Source organism: Numenius arquata, chromosome 11, assembly GCF_964106895.1.
Source record: "Numenius arquata chromosome 11, bNumArq3.hap1.1, whole genome shotgun sequence".
NCBI classification, from domain to species: domain Eukaryota; kingdom Metazoa; phylum Chordata; class Aves; order Charadriiformes; family Scolopacidae; genus Numenius; species Numenius arquata.
In genome coordinates this window covers 44,014,006-44,036,841 of record NC_133586.1, presented here as the reverse complement: position 1 = coordinate 44,036,841, position 22,836 = coordinate 44,014,006, and the positions used below count along the sequence as shown (strand labels likewise).

General features: G+C 46.2%; 1 protein-coding gene across 1 annotated transcript; it reads left to right on the top strand.

The window, feature by feature from the left end:
* Positions 1-2,067: 2,067 nt before the first annotated feature.
* On the top strand, positions 2,068-20,185 carry KIF3A (kinesin family member 3A). Its single transcript, XM_074156138.1, has 19 exons — positions 2,068-2,193; positions 3,506-3,788; positions 5,354-5,498; positions 5,727-5,811; positions 6,275-6,380; positions 7,157-7,296; positions 8,181-8,378; positions 8,766-8,940; positions 10,189-10,290; positions 11,821-11,892; positions 13,756-13,764; positions 15,355-15,511; positions 16,358-16,538; positions 16,820-16,930; positions 17,699-17,824; positions 18,929-18,982; positions 19,128-19,196; positions 19,412-19,536; positions 20,042-20,185. The coding sequence occupies exons 1-19, from the start codon at positions 2,068-2,070 to the stop codon at positions 20,088-20,090; spliced, it is 2,313 nt and encodes a 770-aa protein (XP_074012239.1). The 3' UTR covers positions 20,091-20,185.
* The last annotated feature ends 2,651 nt before the right edge of the window (positions 20,186-22,836 follow it).

Below are 22,836 nucleotides of genomic sequence, written 5' to 3'. Positions count from 1 at the left end.
CTTTTCTTTAGAAAGAGTGGTGGATGTGGGATTCCTCATCAGTGATTTTGAGAAGGTCACACCATTATCTCTACAGCTCCATTAAAACCCCCAAATGACCCGAATCCTCTGGAAACGTCTACATTTCCTAAGCTGATGTGTGTTTGACTGAAAGCAGAAACCGCATGTGGTCTCACTGGGAACGGCTTGGTGTGGTCTCACTGGGAATGGCTCCCCTGGATCACCAGATCCCTGCTCTCCCAGTCCAAACCGCTTGCCGCTTCCCCAGTGAACGTTGTCTCAGCCCATGTGGGTTGGTCTCACAGAGATCATTGGCTGTGCCAGGCAAAGCCGCATGTTCCTGCGGTAGGGATGAAGTTCTGCCACGGTGAAAAACACAGTAACCTTCAGCATAACCTCCAACTCCACACCTGCCCCCTTTACTGGTGTCAGTTATTGCCTCAACAGATGCACTGCCCCTTCTCTTTGCCATGGCCGTGTCCAAAATACCCTTTTGCTGCATCCACATCACCCCCAACACCTTCCAGACACTGGGAAGGATCCTTGGTTTTGTGTTTCATGGAGCCTGTGCTCCCCTGTCCCCTCCCAGGGCTGGGCCACTCTGCCAGCATCCGTGTTTCACCCCATGTTTGCCTCCAACCAAGGTCTCTCCACTTCTCATGACCGCTCTCCTCAGCTTTCCCCTTGGCTCCTGGTTCCCTTTGTTTTCCTCACGTGGCATTCCTTGTTGGGGAGCCGGTTCCAATACTTTACGTTAAACCTTTTCTTGTTCCTTGCCTTTGTCTGCCCACACACAACTCCCCATTCTCTCACCAGCCCTCTGGGTTATACATTTTTGGGTGCTAATTTACTCTATTAGTCTACAAACCTTTGCATACAGCGCAGCTCTGAGTAATACTGTGGCAACGTATAAGTAGCAAAGCGACTGTGTTTGCTGAACACCTTGTCCTCGAGCTTCCTGACTCACCTGGGGACGCTCAGCTGGGTGTGAGGGAACAGCCCCATCCTGTCATTACCGGCGTGTTCCCGGCCCTGCGATACACCGGTGAGTGTGGTGGGTGAGATCAGAAACCCTTCTGGAAGCTCTGCATCAATCCTGCTCACGTTCCTGCTCCCCCCCAACAGCCTTCCGGAAAAAACACAGCGCAACCGACTTACAGCCCTCAGTTTGTTTCTTGTGGTTGAAGCTCACTGCTGGTTATTCCTGGCCTTGCTCTGGGATCCCAGGTCTTGGTGTCCAGAGCAAAGGCAGCATGGAGAGGGGCAGGAAGGAGACCCTGAGACCTGCCAACAGAAAGAGTTGGGGGTGCGGAAACACCTAGGAGGGGAGTGAGACACTGATCAGGGGTCGGGAAAAAGAGGCAGATTTTCTGCCTGTGTGGAGAACGGGCTGGGGCTGCAGCCTGGTCAGCTCTGGAGCACTGCCAGAGCCCCGGAGCTCTGTCAGCTCTGGAGCCCTGTCAGATCTCCCGGAGCCCTGTCAAGGCCAGTGGAGCTCTGTCAGAATCCCTGGAGCCCTCTCAGAGCCCCGGAGCCCTGTCAGACCCCTCAGAGCCTCGTCGGGCCCAGAGCCCCGTCAGCTCCCTCAGCCTCGTCAGGCCCAGGATCCCTGTCAGACCCGCCAGAGCCTTGTCAGCCCCACGGAGGCCTGTCAGTCCCGGAGCCTCGTCAGGCCTAAAACGACAGCCCCCCGCAGCCCTGTGGCAGAGCCCCGGGACCACCGGGCCAGGCCTCCGCCATCGAACCGCAGTGACACCGGCGGCGCCCCGCCCCGCCCCGCGCCCCGCGCCGTTCCCATGGCGACGCCCCGCCCACCCTCCTCATTGGCCGGGGCCTTGCACCTATGGCCGCGCGGGGCAGGCCGGGCCCCTCCTTTCCCCGCCAGCCATTGGCTGCGTGGCCTCCGCAGCGCGCGGTGATTGGCTGCTAGCGGGGGAGGGGGGCGGGCTCTGGGGGCGGGCGCAGGCGCGGTGCTGTTATTGTTCCGCTGTGCCGCCCGGCGGCTGCCTCGCGCCCGGCGCCGCTCCCTGCCCGCGCGCCGCCGCCATGCCGGTGAGCCCTGCCGCCATGGCGGACCCCGGGGGCGCCGGGTTCGGGGGCCGCGGTGTGGCCGGCCCTGGTGCCGTGTCCGGTTCGCTGGGGCGGTCGCTGACAGGAGCGGCGGGGCGGGGGAAGGGGGGGTCGGGTTCGCAGGCCCCGCGGCCGCCTGCGCGGTGGGGTGGGGGATGGCGTGCGGCGCGTGCCCTCCTGTCAGACGGAGCGGGGCCGGTGGGGCGAGGGGGCTGCGGGTGGGGAGAGTCCCCCTGGGGCGGCCGCCCCTTGGTGGCGAGGGGCCAAGGCTGGCCTCGCCTCGCGGGAGGCTCTGGCCTCCGCTCCCGACCCCCCCCGGGGGCGATGCGCGGGCAAACGGCCTCCCCCCCGAGCGGGGAAGCGGCAGGGAGGAGGAGCGGCGGGGTGCGGCAGGGCTGAAGGGCCTTGTCAGCCCCCTCAGAGCCTTGTCTGGCTCGGGCGGCCTTCCCTCTGCCTCCTGCCTGCCTCCGGGAGGCTGTGGGTGACAGCGCCATGGAGGGGTAGCGTGTGGCTCATCGGGGCTTGCTAATTCTGTAGCTGATTTCAGAGACTCTCTCGTAGCTGCGGTGGTAGAATGGGGCTGCAGGGTCCCTTCCCCACCGAGGGGAGGGCAAGCAGCAATCTGCTCTCACAGGGCAGAAGAAGCTGTTCCTGGCCTCTCCCAGGGCCTGAGAGGAATCTGGGCAGATGGCAGCTGGTGGGAGAGGCACTTGGAAACGGGGTTTGTTTCTTGTTGACATCCAAGGTAGATGCTTTGGTCAGCTACAGCGCCTATCACCGAGGGTAGTGCCTTAAACTTTACTAGATCAAATGGGTTTTAGACTAACTTAATCAGGATGAGCATGTGTCATCAAATTAATCAGCGGTGCTTCAAAATTTGTGTTTAGCTGCTTTGTGAAAGAAAACGTTTGTGAGGTTTTACAGTATAACATTTGAATTTTCTAAATGAATTCTGAAATTCAGCAAGTACAGCGTGGAACTTACGTGAATTTCCTTCAGCCAGTGCTCACTGGTATCTGCTTTTGTCACCTGTAAGGTGTGAGACTTGTGTGCTCCAGTGAGAAAGCACGAACAGTGTTAGTGTAAAAGAATGGAGCCTACTTCTAGCAAACTGGTTGCAGGTTGTTTGCAAGCATTAAATTGTTTCTTGGCGAAATTCGTAGATGATCTCCAATGTGAAGTTCCCCAGTTTTACTCAATCACTTCCCGCGTTAGCAAATAGAAGAAGATTGCAGTGACTAAGTATGTGTACGTCATTCTCTCAGCTTTAATTATAAACCAGTTCTGGTTTTAAGTCCCCAAGTTCATGATCCTGTGGGGATGTATGCATCTACTTGAGTTGATGCACCAGCGTTTGTGCTTAAACACACAGGTATGTTAACAGTAGTGTTACAGCCTGTGTATTTTTTTTTTTTGCCTTTTCCAATAATTGTAGATCAACAAGCCTGAGAAGCTGGACAAACCAGAGAGCTGTGATAATGTCAAGGTTGTTGTTCGATGCCGGCCTCTTAATGAACGAGAGAAAGCTACGGGCTACAAAATGGCAGTCAACGTAGATGAAATGAGAGGAACGATAACTGTTCATAAAACAGACTCTTCCAATGAGCCTCCCAAGACGTTTACGTTTGACACAGTGTTTGGACCAGAGAGTAAGCAGCTGGATGTCTATAATTTAACTGCAAGACCTATAATTGACTCTGTCCTGGAAGGATACAATGGTAAGTCCCTTGTTGTTTTAAGTCAAGGATCCTGTCTCCTAATCTTTGTGTTGGTGGAGTTCCTGCTGATCTTATTTAAGGGAGTTTCACTTTCTGAGGGCTGCAGCCCTGTATTGTTTCTGGTGTGGCCTCTAGCTTAAAATAGCCCGAAGGTACTTGCTGTTCTGAGTACTGAGTGGTTGCACCTACTGTGCTCATTACCAGTGGGAGATGGGTGATGAACAAGGCCCAGCTGTATGTCAGTCAGCTGTATGTTTTTATCCTGTATCTTCTGTTTGCAAAAGATATACGCTTTATCTCATTATCAGAAGTCTCAGCGGCTCTTCACTATACAGTTTCATTACCCAGGCAGCTGCCACGGTCCTGCAGTAACTAGGTATGCATACCAGGCTTGTGCATAGCACTGCTGCATATTCTCTGCTAAACTTTGCTGCTTTAAACTAAGATGACTAGTTAAACACAGATAATGTGCTCTGCCCCACAGATAATCTGTTGCTTCCCACATCTGGGAAGAGTATGACCGTGATTTGTGTGTGTGTCTGTTATGCATGTAAATGTATTATGTAAAGGAAAGCAGATACTAGTAAGGAAGCAAATTACTGCGTTCCATAACAGTATGCTGTAAACAACAATGGATTACAAAGTTTTTTAAAGGTTTGTAAAATGCCTAATAAGCTTTTGTGCTAACACACCCAGGTTTCAGCTGATGAAAGTTCAGAAATTAACGGTTTAAAGCTGCACCAGGGAAGGTTTAGGCTAGACATTAGGAAACATTTCTTTACCAAGAGGGTGGAACAGGCTTCCCGGAGAGGTAATCAGTGCCCCAAGTCTGTCAGTGTTTAAGAGGCATTTGGACAATGCCCTTAACATGCTTTAACTTTTGGTCGGTCCTAAATTGGTCAGGCGGTTGGACTCGGTGATCATTGTAGGTCCCTTCCAACTGGAATAGTCTATTCAGCTTTTTCCAAACTGTAACGTTAGTGGCTTGACAAGGAAAACTTGAGTTTCCAGCAGTGCTAGGCTAAACTTAAGAACCAGTATGTTTCTGGAGTACCGGAGTCTGGGATCTCAGTAAATTTTCCAGATGCCTTCCTGTGCAGGCTGATTGAGTCCAAATTGTAGCTGCAGGTTCAGAACTGGGCTTGTGCTGTGGCCTGTGCTGTAGAAGCCTCACGCTGTTTCTGCTGCGGCTTAGAGCACTAGCAGTAGTTGGGTTTGCAGTTGGTATATAATCATCTTCCTCTAATTGACCATGTTATTAATTGGGCTTGCCTTAATTATTTGTGTGTGAGACCTAAGTGTACTAGCATTTCATACTTTAATCACTTTGCGCAGTTAAAACAAGCTGACTTTTTCTTAGATATCTGGCAGGCTGGAGAAAACAGTGGCTCAGCCCTGTTTGCTGTGGTTATCCAGCATTTCTGTTGCTCCTGGCCTTGAACAGTGTCTACTGGAGTGGGAGGGAAATTTCAGCTCCTTAAAAATAGAGGCGTTTAGTGCTCTCAGGCTAAGAAGGGATGAAGTCTGCAACTTCTTACAGTTCATATATTTTTCTTATCCTCCAGGTACTATTTTTGCATATGGGCAGACTGGAACAGGCAAAACTTTCACCATGGAAGGGGTCCGAGCAGTTCCTGAGCTTAGAGGCATCATTCCCAATTCCTTTGCCCATATATTTGGTCACATTGCCAAGGCAGAGGGGGATACAAGGTAAAGAGCTTCTCTTCAGTGCTTCTGTCGCTTGTCTGTCCATCTGTCGTAGGAGCCTGACCTTGACAGTGGTGACTGAAAGGGTACCTCTGGCCCTAGCTCAAAGTATTCCTACTCAGGCGGTTCTTGACGGGGTAGCAGGATTGTGTTGGACTGTCACTGCATTTTCTTTACACTCCGTAGTTGTGTTTGTTGGACTAAGAAAGCTGCCCAACTGTTTGTCCTCAGGTTTTTAGTCCGTGTGTCTTACCTGGAAATTTACAATGAAGAAGTGCGGGACCTGCTGGGAAAAGACCAGACACAGAGATTAGAGGTGAGCCTTCCCTTCTGAATGTGACTGTTTTAAATCAGTGAGCAATATTGTATTTTAAAGACCAGAGAAGCACTTGAAGGGAAGTGGGAGGTTGGGCTGCTCAGCACATGTACGGTTTCCTTTAACATACTGGACAGCAATGCTGACTCTTCTGAATCCTTTCCACTCGGTCAGCTGTATAGTGAGAAACTGGCTGTTCCATCTCAGTCAGTTTTGTGCCTGCACTTCTACCCCAAAGAACCCTCAGAAGCCTTTCTAGGAATTGGATACTGAGATTTGAAGTCACTATTTGCCACCAGGGGAAACCAGTAGAATATTGTCCTGCATGAGTCTTGGTTCCTTAGCTGCTCCGATTCCGAGTGTTGGGTTGTTTTATGTGCAAACCAGAACCTGGAGGAGTAAATTTGAAATTTGCTATCTGGGATCTCCTATGGATGCTCAGTCTAAACTGTTTCTCTCTTAGGTTAAAGAGAGACCTGATGTGGGAGTTTATATCAAAGACCTTTCAGCTTATGTCGTAAACAATGCAGATGATATGGACAGAATCATGACTCTGGGCCACAAGAACCGTACGTAGCCTTGCTGTGGGCAGGTTTATAGCTCAGACAGAACAAAGGTCTGGTGATGAGACCACAGTAAGAGATCCTAGTCCTAGTGCTGGAAAGATTGTTCAGCTGACCAGGGCAAAAAGGGTATCTCCTCCCAAACCCCTTTTGTACAGGAGGAGATAATGAAGGCTGTGCCTCCCACATCGGCCGGTGCCAGTGGGGGAAACAGCAAAGGGGAGGATACGATGAGGGCAGTCAACGTTGTCAGAACTACTAGTGTGTGTCTTGGTCCTTTCCCTCTTCAGTTCTGATCAGGATGGGCAACAGCTAGCACTGTGCTGTGAGTGGGAAGTGATTTATGTTTTCCCATTCTTAGTTAAGCTCAGATCTTTTATGACCTAAAGTCCTGACTGCTCTTGCTCTTGGCAGGGATTGCTGTGTTCTTATTTCTCAAAATACAGCTGTTTTCAGGGATCAGCTGTGAATGCCTTTAGGCTACTGATCTCTGTAGTGTTAAAGAAACAGGTGAGAACTACTCATGCTCTTGGGATGGGAGTCTGTGGTTGACTTAGACTTAAAGCAGCTGTAACACTTCTGCTAGTCCAGATTGGAGATGTGTTGCAGCATCAGTACCCAAGAACACAGTTTGCTGCTGAATCTGAGCATCCCTCTTCCGTCTTCTGAGAAACAGGGTTGGGTAAAGAGACGGGGATAAGTCTCCTTTGAGAGCCGGAAGAGTGTTAGAGGAGTGTGTGATTAATTCTGAAGACGACATTGCTTTTTCTCTCTATGAAAAGGTTCTGTTGGTGCCACAAACATGAACGAGCACAGCTCCCGTTCACATGCCATCTTCACCATCACTATTGAGTGCAGTGAGAAGGGTGTCGATGGAAACATGCACGTGCGCATGGGCAAACTACATCTCGTCGATCTTGCAGTGAGTAGGACCAGCTGGGTCTGTTGTAACGTGTGGTGGGCATTGCTGCTCATTTATGCACTGTTGAAGGTGCAGTAAAGGGCACGTCTTGTGTTTCACAGCTAAAGCCCAGGCTTCTGTTTAACACTTGTCTTCTATGAAGTATTCACTCGGGGCCTGAAATCAGAGGTGTTCCAGGAAGAGTCTTTGGAGTAGCTAGAGCCTGTCCAAATATAAGGGCTCTCTTGCTTCTATAAATTAATCATTACATGGATAAACTACATTGGAAAGAGCTCTCTGGACAGAAGAACTGGGTCTTTACAAGAGTTTTTGTGGGGTTTTTTTTAGAGGGTTGTGACCATGCAGTGCATCGCTTGCAAGTTTGGTCCCTCTGTTGCTCACTTTGAACCAATGTAATTGTGCTGGTAAAATGTGTCTTTAGCCCAAACTTTACACTGGAGTATCGTTCCTTGGAGAAAATGCAGGAAAGGGGAGACTAAAAGCATTCGGTGTCTTCATGTTAACTTTATTTACATGATGCATGTTTAGGTTACTCTATGCAACTCTTTAAAGTAGTTGCAGTGTTGCTTTTCTCCCTTGATCTACTGATAAGAAAGGCTGGAGATGGTGCTTAGCAGCTACAGCTGAGGTGCCCTGTAACTGCTGACTTGCTTCTCGTAACATTTTTGTTCGTGGGGACAAAAATGTCCATTTTCCCACCTAACATTATCAGTTGAGGCCTGTTTGACTTGTCTCTTTAACGATGTCTGAGGTACTTAGCCAGGTTCTCTAATGATTGTTGAGGTTAGTGGCATGGCTGCTAGCATGTAGCTGATCCTATTTGGAGCAGAGAGAGGTATTAGAAGATCTATTGTAACTCCTGCTGCTTCTTGTTCCTTTTCCAGGGTTCTGAAAGGCAGGCAAAAACCGGAGCCACGGGGCAGCGACTGAAGGAAGCCACGAAGATCAACCTTTCTCTTTCCACACTGGGGAACGTTATCTCTGCACTGGTGGATGGCAAGAGCACCCACGTGCCCTACCGTAACTCCAAACTGACACGGCTCCTTCAGGATTCTCTGGGGGGCAACTCCAAAACCATGATGGTAAGCTGAGAAATGCCCTTTCCAGTGCCAGCTGTCGAGCTGCATTTTTACAGGGACAGCATAGTGACTTTGCCATGATAACAGCCTGGCATTTACCTCTTAATTTCAGAGCTGTTTGCAGCTCAGAAGTTTTAATATTTTTTTTTCTATATTTTCTCTTTGCCTCTGTACAGATGAAGTTTTAAACACAGTGCAGACGTACACATGTGCGTAAGATCAAGTAAAAGCTGTGCTTGGGTAGCCAAAAGCAGCTTTGGTGTAGAAGCAGCAGGAAAGCTTGGGAAAGAGTAGCAGTGTGAGATTGGCAGAGCTGGGGATGGGTCACTGAAGTTACTTGTAGGGGCTCTGACACTGTCCCCCAATAACTCGGTCTTCTGTGTGTCCCAGTGTGCAAACATTGGACCAGCGGACTACAACTACGATGAGACTATCAGCACTCTGAGGTATGCAAACCGAGCCAAGAACATCAAGAACAAGGCCAGGATTAATGAAGATCCCAAGGATGCTTTGCTTCGCCAGTTTCAAAAAGAAATTGAAGAGCTTAAGAAAAAGCTGGAAGAAGGTGAGATTCCCCTTTCTCCTTTCTCAACTCCGATGCTTGTTCTGTTTGAGTGTGAACATTCTTTGCTATTTGAAGATGTGACACGAGTTTGGTAGCTGGTGTGGGTTGGTGTCCTGGCTTTATTTGCGCTGCTGGGTTCCAGGAGCAGTGTCCCAAGGACAGCAGGGTGCTGGTGGTGGCCCGGCAGTGGCCTGGCTTTGTCCTCTAGGTGGCACTTGGCACTCGGATAAGTGATGGCTTCTGAGCTGGTGTGCCAGGGTTCGCCTGTGGAGCAGGAGGGCTCTGGGCATGGTGTAGGAAATTAAAATGTACCGTAACAGAAAGTCAAATGTTTTGTGTGTTTGAGGAGGAGGGATGCATTTTTTGGGAGAAAAATGAACCAAATTTGCAGAGCTGAAACTGGAGCTGACTTTCGAAGAATGCATAGAGAAACAAGAAGCTTCTTTAAGCCTTGTATCTTCATGGCCTTGTGACGCTATTAGTCCATCAACATCAAGGGAGCTTCCTGAACAGTGACCTTGGCCCAACATCTCCCCAGAGAGATGCCTGTGGCACAGAACAGCTGGAGCAGTCACTCCAAACTTGCTGTTGGGAGCCTGCCCCTGTCAGGAGCAGCAGGAAATGGTTGGTAACTCCCTTCAAGGAGTGGGAACTGAGTGTAGGTATTTCAGCCCTGGTGGGCTGAGGGTGGTTTCTTAAATTTTAGACTCTAAGCTACAGAACAAACAGCCTTATGTTTGCTACTGTTACTGGGAGGGTGGGATGTTAAATGTTGGATTCTATTCAGTTTGGTTTCCAAACTCTGCCTGAAACACCTGAGCAGAGTGTCTGCGATGGCAACAGTGACAAACATTCGTGGAACTGGACATTTTTCTCAGTTAACAGCCATCTAACTTGATGTATACAAGTGTCTGATTAAGTAGCAAGTCTGTGTGAACTTTGTTCATCTGACCCCAAGGCACGGGGAGATCCTGCTATGAAAACTCTGTAGCTTAATGATTCGGCAGTGCAAGGATGCTTTATTTCCCATGAAAAGCACCCACTTGAGCTTTAATGTATACACACTGACCTCACAGCCTTAAATTGCTTATCTTTGATTTTCCTTATGGTTCCTGAGCCATGACAATCTGTCTGCTCAGCAGTTAATGACTTCTGCAGGTGCTCATAAGCTGCCGTCGGACACTGCTGGGTTTGGATGAATGCTGCTGTCACAGTAACAAACTGAACAAGCACACTTTCTTCTTCTAGGCGAAGAAATATCTGGTTCCGAGAGCAGTGATTCTGAAGAGGAGGATGAAGATGACGATGGGGAGATTGGAGAGGATGGGGAGAAACGGAAGAAACGGCGGGGTAAGGCAGTAGAGACTCCTCTCAGTGCCACCAGTCTCCTCTTATCCAGGAGCTGGTGTCAGAAACTCTAGCCAGAGCCAGGTTGGGAAAAGTGGAGGTGTAGAGCTGCCCTACTGCCGCTGCAATTATCATGCCTCTCCTAGAAACGAAGCTGTCTGGTGCCGTCTCCGTAGATGGACAGCTCTGAACCTGTGTAGTATCTGCTTCCACTTGGGTAGCTGTGCTTGTGGTGACATCCTCTTTTGTGGTGGCTCCCTGGTTGCCGCAAGGTGGCTATGTATGGCTTGTGACTGGTGGTGTGGAACTTCCCCTGCTCACAGAGGTGGGAGGAAGAAGGCACCAAAGATTAATGGTAGGCAGATGTGGTTTTTATAACCATGGGAATGGTTGGAGGGGAATTTTGGCTGTGGTTTAGGCAAAGGATTCATCTGTCTTATGGATGTTCATTAACTGACTCTTCTGGTTGATGCTGATAAAGGAAAAACTTGGCTTTTGGGTGCCTTTGTGCAAGCTGAAAAGCTGAATGGGAGCTTCACGTCCCTTGTTTGGGGGCACTGTGGAAATCCCGTGGTGAAGTTTGCTTTGTCCTACACCAGTGTTAAGCTTCTGCATAACATCTAACCCCCAGGGGATGTTGCTGAACCTAGAACTGCAGGTCACTGTGTGCCATGGGATGCTGTGGCTTCCAAGGAGCTTGCTATGCCCCAAAACCTCTCTGATATTTCTTCATGGGGAGTAGAGAAGTCAAGCCCAGTGCTACACCTCAACTTCCAGCTTCTCTAGTAAATTAATTTTGACATTCGAACAGCCTTCCTGTCTTGATGCACCCACATTTGGTTAAAAATTCCTGTTAAAGAGTTCTTGCTTCAGATACACTCTCTTCATTTTGGTATCTGTCCAAGTAGAGTCGTAAATGACCTTTATTATGTCTTTGGTCATAGTCATAACTTCATTTTTCACCTTCTGGTAATTTCTAACCACCTTCAAAATGCTGCTTGAAAGGAGTAGAGGGCAAATAACTGTGACTCATTCAACTTCCAAACAAGCTCCTCCGAGTTCCCTAAGGGAGGGTGCTGCTCAGCAGGAGTACGCACAGTAACTCCCCCTGTGCAAGCTGGTTCTGCCTTCCATGGGAAAAAGGGCACATTTCCATGTACACAAGACTGAAAAGGACTCCTGGTCGCTGAATCCTCTGCTACTGCAGATATCCACAGCCTTCTCCACTACAATCTGGTTTTCTGTGCTGTTGCTTGAAATGGGAGCTGCCTTGGCATGTTGATTTAAGCTGTAGGCTGGTTTAAGATGGGTTTTAACTGAAGCATCTTTCTGAGCATGCGGTTTTGTGCTGGGAAATGGTGGCTTTGCGAGCTGAGTCTGGGAGGGATCTGAGAAAATGCTTCCTAATGGGAATTTGTGCGTTTTTGAACGAGGTTGCTGACCCTTCTGGGTTTCTTTCCTTTAGAACTAACTTCCCATCTGCATGTTTCTTCCTCTCTGGGTTTTTCTGTGGGACGCATTTCTGTTTTCCAGGCAGTAGCAGCAGCAGTAGTTCAGACTCCACATGCTCTGTCATAGAGAAACCTCTGGATAAGTCCTTCACTAGTGAGTGGGAGCTCTTAAGTCCTTTAAGCTTTGGCGTTTCCATAATCTGCACACTCCATTTTGCAATGCCGCACTCTTCCCCGCTGTGTCTGTTGGAAGGATAAACCTGAACTTGTAACTCTGCTAAAGCATGCCTTTTCCTTTGCTGCTTCCACGCTTGAAACAGTTGGTCAATGTGCACATTGTTAGCCAGGTACGTGAGAGAGAATCGAGAAGTAATAGGTTAAAAAAAAACCTGTTTGCAATTTCTGTGTTAAACACTCCTTCTAAAATATCAGGAAAAAGTCTGAGCTAACTTTTTTTATGGGAGTTGCTACAATATGAGTTCATAGAAAGGACAGTCAGACAGGTGAGATGGGTTGTGCTGTGCTATATTGGACTCTGTCTTCTCAAAATTAGTTTTGGAGAAAATGGATGGAGCAGTCAACAATCAAACAACACAAGGTTTATACTTGCAAAGAAAACGTGGTAATACTTGGTTGCTTTGCTTTATTTTGGCAGATAATGATATAAAATCCTCAGTGGTGGCTGGGGTTTAACTGCCCCATGGCATTAAGTTCTTGATCACTGGGGGACTTAATTCAGAGGAATAAGGGATCTAGATTTTGGTCTAGCAGTGAGGAAAATCTCAGCTGCTCCTGGTCAGAGACAGGGCTCTGGGCCTTTAAAAACCCTATAGTCAATTAGTGATGACTGAAGAAATAAATCACATCTCGGGACTTGGCTTGTAGGGACTTCACCCACTGTTGTGGTTATGCTGTATAGATGCAGTCTGCTCTCCTTCCTCCGTGGAGAGAATCTGTAAACTCCTGCTGTGTAGTTCAATCACTAATTTTTACCAGTTATGTTAGTGGAAAGCATCAGCTCAGAGAAAGTGTGTGAACAGGTCAAGAAGGATCACAACCTAAGGGAGACCTTTGGTGGGTCTCATGATGGTAGGCTTGGGATCTGCTTGCTTCAAATGTGCTCTCAAAGCTTGCTTGAAACATGAGTATTTTGTTTGGATGAGGACAGTTAATAGCAAACTGCTGATGTGGCAGTGGGTGGCTGAGTCCATCTCCTGCATGTTTGGAGACAGCTCTGTAGTGGAAGTGGCGCTGGGTGCTTAGGAGAAGTGTGGCTCTCTGTGGTTTGGGATATTAACTGTCCTCAAGCGTGACGCTTTTGCATGTGGTGTCTTTCGTTATCCCTTTCCTGTCCTGCCTTTTTTGCTGCTCTTGCTTGAATAACCAAAACTGGCTATATACCTCTATGGAAGCATCAGTTATTGCAAATTAACCTACTAATACCCTTTGTAATTAAATGGAGAAATCTTGTGTTGAGACTCTGTGTGCAACTGTCACATATCTTGCAAAGAATTGGGCTGGAAACTTGATTAAAACTTAGAACAAGTCTTCTGTATGCTAATATTTCACAGGTAGTGTAACAGAATTGGCTTTCTTGAGGGGGGGAGCATTAAGTCTCTTATACAAGAAGAAATCTACTCTCTTTAATTGTTTCTTAGGGCATGATCTTTGCGGCAGGCTCCTAATGTTACATTCAGATTCTGCATTGCATTGAATGGGCAGAAGAATGCAAGAGTGAGCTGAAGATTATCCTGGTTATGCAAAGCGCTCTGAAGTACAGAAACTTTCTCTGCTTTAGCATAAAATCACAATGCATTAATGTTTGCTGTAATGGAGGTTTTTTTAGTGGTGATTATCCTGTTTTCTACTCCAGAAACTTTCATATAAAATTAATGTTCATTCTGATGCTAGTAATCTTTGTCCAAAATGATCAAAGCAATAACATATTTTCTTTTCTCCTCTTTTCATGCATATGCTGCCTCTCTGCGATTTGCTTTCTACTTCCTCCTAATGCAAGATCAAGCAGGTTGGTGTAATTGATTTCCACCTCCTTATAATGCAATTGCAGAGCTTGTGAAAGGGTCTTACAGCTTGGTTTGGTTTACCTTTTTTTCCCAAAACTGAGAATATAGACGATGAGCTCTGTATAGTACTTTCAGAAAGCTTCTTGCTCAGACTAATTAGAGAGATTTTTCCACCACAAATCCAGAAATAAGTGCTTATTACCTGATTCCAAAGTTTAGCAGATGGAAATTAAGACATTGTTTGCTCAAAGACTTCAGTACTAACCTTGTACAAAACTAATTCTCTTGTGTGTGTGAACAAACATGTATACAGAGATGCACATGTGCACCCATGTTTATAAACGCTGTGCATTTTGTCTGTTAGAGTCGGATATATATATAAAAATAAAACTGAATGTCATAAACTGGAGGGAAGGGAACCTTTTACTGAGCTACTTCCTTCTGACCATATGCATTATGTCACTGTGAAAAACAGTCCCTGAACAGTCAATGGCTTCTGACAGTTTCTAGGCATCTGGATTCTACGAGGGTTTTTCTTCATGTGTGGAGAAAAGCAAAACAAGAAAATGATGGATTCACGTGTAGTGAATAAAGGGAGATTTAGGACTTGTGGGAGACTTTGAGGAAATGCACGTAGGCTGGGCTCTGGCTCACTCTCTAAATGACACCCACGGATCTCTTTGTTCATCTGCCTTGGGCACCTTGGGATTACAATGAAAATTGACTCAAGACTGGCAGAGTGACTTCCCAGACCAGCAGCGTTACCCTTTGTTTCAAAATCACAAGTGTTTGGGACCAGCCTTTCAGGCCGATAAATTCAGTGAGTTGCTCTGGCCGCTTATATTTCATGGAGGATTACAAAGGGTCTGGTTTGCTGTGGTTGTAGTTCAGTTGTAAAGACACAGCTGATAAATCACAGCAAACCTCAGTACTTTCAAATCTGTGGGTTGTCATTGTATATAGGTCAAATAGCATCAAAAAGTTCCTTTAATTGCCTGGTTTTCATAGGGTTGGTCTGAATTTCCCTAGTGTCTGTATTTTCATAGTGTATTCTTAAAATAGCTACATGCTGATTTTGTGAAGGGTAAACCCATAAGGGCTTCTGCAAATTTCAGATTAGCATCCCCACCACACCCCTCCTTCGCTGCCCATGGGCAGCGAAGGAGGGGTGTGGTGGGGATGCTAATCTGAAATTTGAGTATGTAACTCCTGGTAGTTTAACTCTTGTTGCTGTAGGTCAACCCAGTCTTCTCTTTTCCTTCCTTTGGCTTGATCTGCATAGTTAAAACATCTGAGTTTCCAGCTCAGACTTCTCTCTGGGCAGTGCTCCTTCTCCAAGTGTTCTTCGTATTTTTTTCTATTTTGGGGGCATAATGTTGTTGTGTTAATTATATAGCATTCCTTCTCTGGAGGAACTGGTCACAACTGGTCAATGTTAAAATGGGATTTGAAAGACTTGAGTTGTGCCCAGCTTGGAGCTGACATTAACTTAATTTTTGTTAAATGCAATTATTGAATCTAAACTTGAAAAAAATGCTGTGATACAGAGGCTGTCTTATTTTTCTGATTTGTTTTCCCTATCTCTTCGAAAGGCAAAAAGAAAGTTTCCCCTGATAAGATGGTAGAGATGCAAGCAAAGATTGAAGAGGAGAGAAAAGCTCTTGAAACTAAGCTTGATATGGAAGAAGAAGAAAGAAATAAAGCCAGAGCTGAACTGGAGAAGAGAGAAAAAGACTTGCTTAAAGCTCAGTGAGTACCCTGCTCTGAGCAGTTTGTGTGGTTGTGTGGGTTTTGCCTTCCTTAATCTCCAACTTGGTTATGGATATTTGGAGATGCCTGGTGAGGTTACCTGTCAAACTCTGTATAAACTGAACATCAGCTCTTGCTATTATCGAAGTGAAAGAGGAGCTTACTCTGCTTTCAGAGTTTAGAGCAGCTGGAAAAGACAAACTTTATCCTTTTGCCACTTCTTTCTCCTCTTAACTTTACCTAGTTGTGGAAGATAGCCTAGAAACAGATGAATCCTCCAAATCCTGGAGATGTGTCAAGAGCAGCTGTACTGCTTGATCAGTGGGCAGTAGCTGTGCAGAAGCCAGGTTTCCTGCAGCACACTCTGACTTTGGGTGTAGGGGTTCTCCATCCTGGAGCTGAGAAGCTGCTGAGATCACGCTGGCCCGTGACAGTCCTGCTGTCAGAGGCTGTGTTCCTGGTTTGCATCTCAGCTGCCCTGCCTTGATCTCTGCTCACTCCCTTCCGTTTCTGCAGCTCCCTCTGGGCATCGCTGCCTCTGGGCATCGGCGATGGGGTACCTTGGGGAGCCCAGTAATATCACTGGGGACCTGCAACCCCTCACAGAGGGGACTTGCAGCAGAAGAGACTTCTCCGCTGACCTGGTTTTGCTTGTGAGACAGCGATGGGAGCTGGAGCTCGGGGAACTCCCTGCATTCACTTGCACTGCCTCACCCCCGCTTAAACCCTTGGCAGCCAGACAAGTTTTTCCAGCCCTGTGAATGCTGTCTGGGCTGTAAAACTGAGCTGGACCTGCTGCTGTGCGAGCACTGTAGGACAAAGTTTTACGCTTACCTGTCTCTCTAGACAAGAGCACCAGTCCCTCTTGGAGAAACTGTCTGCACTGGAGAAGAAGGTGATTGTAGGAGGAGTGGACCTGCTGGCAAAAGCAGAGGAGCAAGAGAAGCTGCTGGAAGAATCAAATATGGAACTGGAAGAACGAAGGAAGAGAGCGGAACAGCTTCGCAAGGAGCTTGAGGAGAAGGAGGTGGGGTTAAATGCTGTGGCTGTCTGAAAATAGCAGTGGCAGGACACGCTGTCGTGTGCCTTGGCATTGCTCGCGTGGATGGAACATGGATCTGCTCTGAAAGCATGGCAGAAGCTGAGCGCTTTGGAGGCCACACATTGGCAGTACGATTGCTGTGGGTCTGAGCCAGCCCTTGGCAAATGCTTTGTTTTGTTCAAGTAGCTTCTCCTCTTGTTAATACTACTGCAGACAGTTTCTTTGCTTGTGTTAATGTGTGGATGTCTGCTAAATTTTGCACGCAGCAAGAACGCTTGGACATCGAGGAGAAGTACACCAGCCTCCAGGAAGAAGCACAGGGAAAAACCAAGAAGCTGAAGAAAGTTTGGACCATGCTTATGGCTGCAAAATCAGAGGTGAGTGTCTGAAATCCTCCACCTGTGATGACGGGAAGGACTGTGGCTGGGAACGGTAAGGCATCAGCTTAATAATGCTGGAAAAAGTGCCATCCATTTAGAAATGTCTCTGTGGTCCATTTGGCTCATGTAATTCAAAAAATCTAGTTAAATCTGGTGTCAGAGCTTCACAGGGGCATGTTGTAGAGCTTTTCCCCAAGCCAGAGTGCGAGACCCTCAGATCCAGAACTTCAAGGAAAAATGCTGGTTATTTCTGAAACAAAATAAAAGTTGTTTGGTGGCTCGATCTCCTGCTTGGCAGCAGCCCAAGTGCTCCTCTGCTCTTACCTGTCTGTCCTTTCTGCCAGTTGTCCTCTGTGTCTCTTCCTCAGTCACATTGGATTGATGTATCCTTTTGCTGGCATCCAGAGTTCCTGCTTCATCAAAAGTGCATTTTGTCTTTGGGATCAGAGACTTTCCTTGAAATCTTGCCAGCGATATAATTTGTCTGCACACTCTTCATCTACTCTTAGCTGGTGCAGAGCTTGGGTTGGCACAAGGCCAGTTTTGGTTTTATGAAACTGAGAACTTAATGCTATTTTCAGCCATCTCTGAGCTGGAACGTTTCAGAGGGTTTATTCTTCAGAGATAAGTATTCTAGTACTTATAACCAGAGTTTGCTTTAGCTTCCCAAAACCCTCATATAGGCAGAAGATTGTTCTTTTTTTTAGGCTGTTACCATGTCTTAAGCTAGCTCTGCTGCCTCTCAAATGCCTGCTTTGTCTTCAGATGGCAGATCTGCAACAAGAGCATCAGAGGGAGATCGAAGGATTACTAGAGAATATTCGGCAGCTGAGCAGGGAGCTTCGCCTCCAGATGCTCATCATAGACAACTTCATTCCTCAGGACTACCAGGTAAAGACAACCTGAGGCTGGGATGTAGACACGGTGCGCTGGGCCCTCTGGCTTTATTTCTGTCCAACAAACAGAATGAGTTGCCGCCTTTTCCCTTCGTGAGGCTTTGAGAGCGGACTGATTGACGCTTGGTTGCTGAGTTGGTGTGTATTGTTTGCTGCGGCTGAGCTGGGCAGCTGAAACTGGGTTGTGTTCCTGGGTTTGTGCTGTTATTTGGATTGTTAGAACCAGGTGATGTTAAAATAAGAAACGATGCTTTTGTCGAGTGCCTCTTGTAACCTGGTGGATTTCTGCTTGAAGTTCTGTTGGAAGATGATCAGTGTTAGTGGGTGCATTTGGCTCCAAAACCAAAAAATGGTATGAATAATGAATGCAGAGTGGCTTTGGTGTGTTTCTCAGGGATTCTGGTAACTTTGGCTATAATTCTATGGCTATGGCATCTGTTTAGGGAAAGTGGTGTATAATGCGTCAGGGTTGTAAGCGGAGGGCTATACTAATCTCGGTTCTCTCACAGCATGTTTTCCTAATAGTTTTTAAAGAAGTTTAAGGTCACATGTATTTAACTGATACATTCACTGTGTGCCCACGTCCGGATCTGTTCAAAACCTCTTTTTTCCACTGTGCTTGAAGTTTTGCTTGCTGATGTCAGATATTAATACAAAGTAGTAAGACTGAACTTTGGAACTCTTCACTTCTTGTTTTCCTTGTGACCCCAATATCCAGAAGCTCATTATGAGCTTAAATATGGTGCATGCTATTTAATAGAAAATATACAAGCTCTTTCCCCTTAATCTTGCATTTTTTTTCCATATTACAATGTGTGTTTATTGCTATCCTGATGGCATTGGCATAATGGGAAACCCATGTTTTAGTGGGAGCTCCAACACATACAGTTTGGGAGTGGTATTTTTCTCTTCTGTAGCCTTCAGAGTGTAGATGGGGGGTTTTTGAACATGGTATGTCTGTCCTGATAAAACAACTTGGAGTGATCAAGACTGTTCTTAAGCAGCTTGTCCAGGCCTTTAGGGATGGATGTTCTGGAAAATACATCTGGAGGGTAGAGTGTGTGAGTCTGTAACAATTACTGTTCTCATTTATTTCTAGGAAATGATTGAAAACTACGTTCACTGGAACGAAGACATTGGAGAATGGCAGCTGGTAAGGCACCCGCCTGGCTGCTGGGCAAGCTCTTGTTAGCACAGGCTTCTGAGGGGTTCAGTCCAGCCCAGAAGTAAATGGATAAAGCTGTAGCCAGTGTTACTGTGCACAGCAGACTTTACTAACAGACTTTTCTTTCTTTAAGAAATGCGTTGCGTATACAGGGAACAACATGAGGAAACAGACGCCTGTCCTGGATAAAAAAGAAAAAGATGTGAGTGACCCTTTATAATCACGTATTGAACTGGGCAGGTCTGAGCTCTGCTCCTGTGCCTGCTGCTGCCTATTCACGGGGACACTGCCCCATTTCAGTTTTGTTTTCTTTTGGAGAAATGAGTCTTTCTAGTGTTACAAGAGCATTGTTGATTAGTGTGTAAAAAATATTCTGATGTTTTTGTTTTGGGGTTTTTTTTGTTTGCGTTTTTTTAGCCCTTTGAAGTGGACCTTTCCCATGTTTACCTTGCGTATACTGAAGAAAGCTTGAGGCAATCTCTGATGAAGCTGGAGAGGCCGAGGACTTCAAAAGGAAGATCCAGGCCCAAGACGGGTAGAAGGTGAAGAACTTTGGAGTATTTATATGTAATGGGGGATTTACCCAAGGGGAGGCTTAAGTTTGTGCATGCAAACTTACTGTAAGTCTTCAAACACTTGCTTAACAAGAAGACAAATGCTAAAACTCTGCACGGTATCAAGTTTACCGGTGCCAGGTGTGAGAGAACCAAGCTGAAATCTCTTTCCTACAGTAAAACCTTGTTCAGAAAGACTTGTCTGGGAATTTTTCTGATGCCTTTTGCTGAATTCCCCTCTTTTGGCTTCTTTATTTTCCTGTGTTCTGTGGTTCAGTTTATCATCTGAGGCATTGGCAGTGCATCTGCTGTTATTACTGGAAAGTAACCTGCTGTTGGGGGAGGTTTCAGCAGGGGTTTTCTTGGCTATTTTTGTTTGGTGGAAGAGTAACACTGTGTAGTTTTGACTTGAAATGTGGCTGGTCCCTGCCTTTCCTAGACAGCGTAATGATGTGTGTGTGGTGTTATTTTTCCCTTTCCCCTCTCCAAACAGAAAACGTTCGGCAAAGCCAGGAGCCGTCATTGACTCTCTGCTGCAGTAGGTGTGACCTGTCAGAATTGCCGTAAAAAAAAAAAATCAGTGAGTGTATAAGACTTGCCCAGAATTTGGAATTCAAGAGATGGCACAGTTTGACATGGCTGTAAAATCCATGCCTTGCTGGTATGGAGCTTTATTTTAAAAAAAAGTATTTTTCCTTAGTTGCCCGTATATTGTATGTTATATTAACATAATATTAAACTGGTATATAAGATGGTTGTGAAATTCCATGTGTTAAACGTGTTGTGCAGGGAAACTATTGTCGGCAATCCTTGTTGAAATGTATAGAAAATAAGGGTTCTAGATGCGTGTTTAAGTGCTATAGATGTGTTAGCTCAAAACGGTTGATGAAATCCTACAATTTAAGGCTGGTAAATCTGATTTATACCCTGCTTTGCACATAACTGGCAGCTTTCACTATTGTCCTCTGTTGCACTGATCTATGTTTGAATGTGGTTGCTGTGAACCTTGAATTTAGAGCATCAAACCCTTTTATTTAAATACTCCTCACTGGCTATTAACCTGATGGCATTATGTATCAAATACATGGTCCTTTCCCCTCCGTTTGCCATACAAAGGAAGTAGTTGAGCAGTGGAGACACAAACTACAAAAGTCTGAGACTTCTGGGAAGGGACCACACTCTGTTTAGTGCAACAGAAAACAAGTGTGTTTAAGTAGTGCTTTTATTTTTGTCTCTTTGGTGTGATCTGCTGGCACTGGGCAGAGTAAGGCCTTTGATGCAAAGGCAAAAGAGAGCGTGCTTTTCCCTCCTTTTAAAGCTATGTTGCAGCATTGCTTTGGCTGCTTTTTATGCTTCTGAGCTGGAATTTTTTTAAATATGTGAATTGGTTTATAATCCAAACAGCGGAGATTAGTGAAGGGGAATGCTATAATGCTGGAACTTGGCTTCAGCCTTTGGGACTGTGAGCGTTACAGTTCATTTTTCTCATCTCTGGCTACCAGGGCACCAGATGAGTGCTCTAACTGGAGGGTGGATTTGATTTTCCTATATTTAAACAGGCATGAATTGCCTTATTGTCCCAGAACAGTAACATCCCCTGAAATAACTGATGCTGTTTGTGTTCCTGTGTAGATTGTATCATCTTGGGTTTCTGGCTGTCTCTGAGAGGAGAAAAATTCTAGTCTCTGATAACCATTGATTTGTGGTGGCTGCTCTTTTCTTTGATATTTATGCTGCTAATAGACACATATCACTTTAATACATTGCTTTTGTGTCGCAGAGAAAATGCATCTCGTGTGTGCTTTGTAACTCCTGCCGGAGCACATCAGCTGCAGGCGTTGTAGTGGTTCCCCTGCCAGGGTGGTGGTAATTAGCTGTAACTTCATCTACTCTTAGTGTTACCTAGAGATTTTAAAAGCTGTGATTACTCGTAGGAGAAATTGAGTCCTTAAGCATGACAGAAAGAACAAGGCAGCTCCTTAGGTGTCCTGAGTTCTTGCTTGTAGCCACGTTTGCCATTACCGGAATGTTTTTGTGAAGTATTTAGAGTAGTTAAAAGCTGAGACCCCATTCTTGCTGTCGTGATGCTTAACTGGATGTGACTCTGTAACAGGTCTCTAATAGTTAAAACTGGTCCTGTAAGGGCATGTTTTGCTCTGGAGATACATTCAGTGCTATTCTAAATGAATTGTTAGCTTTTCCCTGTTTTTTTTTTTTTAAATGTGTTTTCAGGATCATGACCTAGGAGAAGGACATGCTGCCCTCTGTTTTTTGGGGGGAGGGAGTTTCACCTAAGTTCATACAAGGTCTGGTTTTGTCACCTAAGTTCCTACAGGATATAAATACAAACACTGGCATTTGTTTTCTCTAGCCTAGCATTTAAAGAGGTAAATAATCAGAATTTTTGTCTGATCTAAGCTGTGGTTGGTTTTGCCCTTGAAGAGCTGACCGACCTTTGCTCGGAAAGGGTTGGGTTGTCTCGTGTTAATACTTCTCATCAAACAAGACAGACTGAAAATGGCTTAAATGCTGTTTTGTCCTAGGCCTTTTGTCAGTTCTCAGTCCGAGCAGAGATGTGTGATTTTGGCCTGTGCTTGTTCTCAGAACCAGGGATAACTGTTGTGTTTCCCCTTGTGTTATGTCTTATGCTAAGATTGGTTGAGTGATCTGTTTTTAAGGGAGTTTCTCCTGAACTGTGCTTTCAAAAAGCTATTGAAAATTCTTGTACCTGACAGACATCAGTGGCTTAAAGATACTACTGTGATCCATGACACTGCAGTTAAAATATTTAATACTTAACTCTAAAGGCATATGCTTTATGACTTAACGTTACAGTCCTGCTGCTGAAAACAATAGTACTCTGTGTATTTAACTGAGCCTTGGGGCAGAGAAAACACTTAGATGTGCAACCAATTATTTATTAATTGGCAGATTGGAGAATCTGCTTGTAATCTCCTGTGACAGGGGCTGGAGAACAAAATATCCGCTCTTATAAGAGGACTTTAAGTGGAACACTGTCATGGTCCTGGTGTTCTATCAGCTTGGCTTACCTTAGAACTGGTGTGTTGTGGTGAAGTTCTGGGAACTTTTCTTTTAAAACCAGGGAGTCTGGCTTGTGGGGCTACCATAGGGGCCCTCTCTGTAGCCCTGGACAATCTGTGAATGGGTCCGTGGCTTGTTTGAATGAGGGAGGGCTTTGGTTTGTGTGGGTTTAAGAGCTTAATGCAGCCATTCTCATCCCAGGTCAGTACCTGCTCTATACTATTTATCAAAAATCATATTACCATA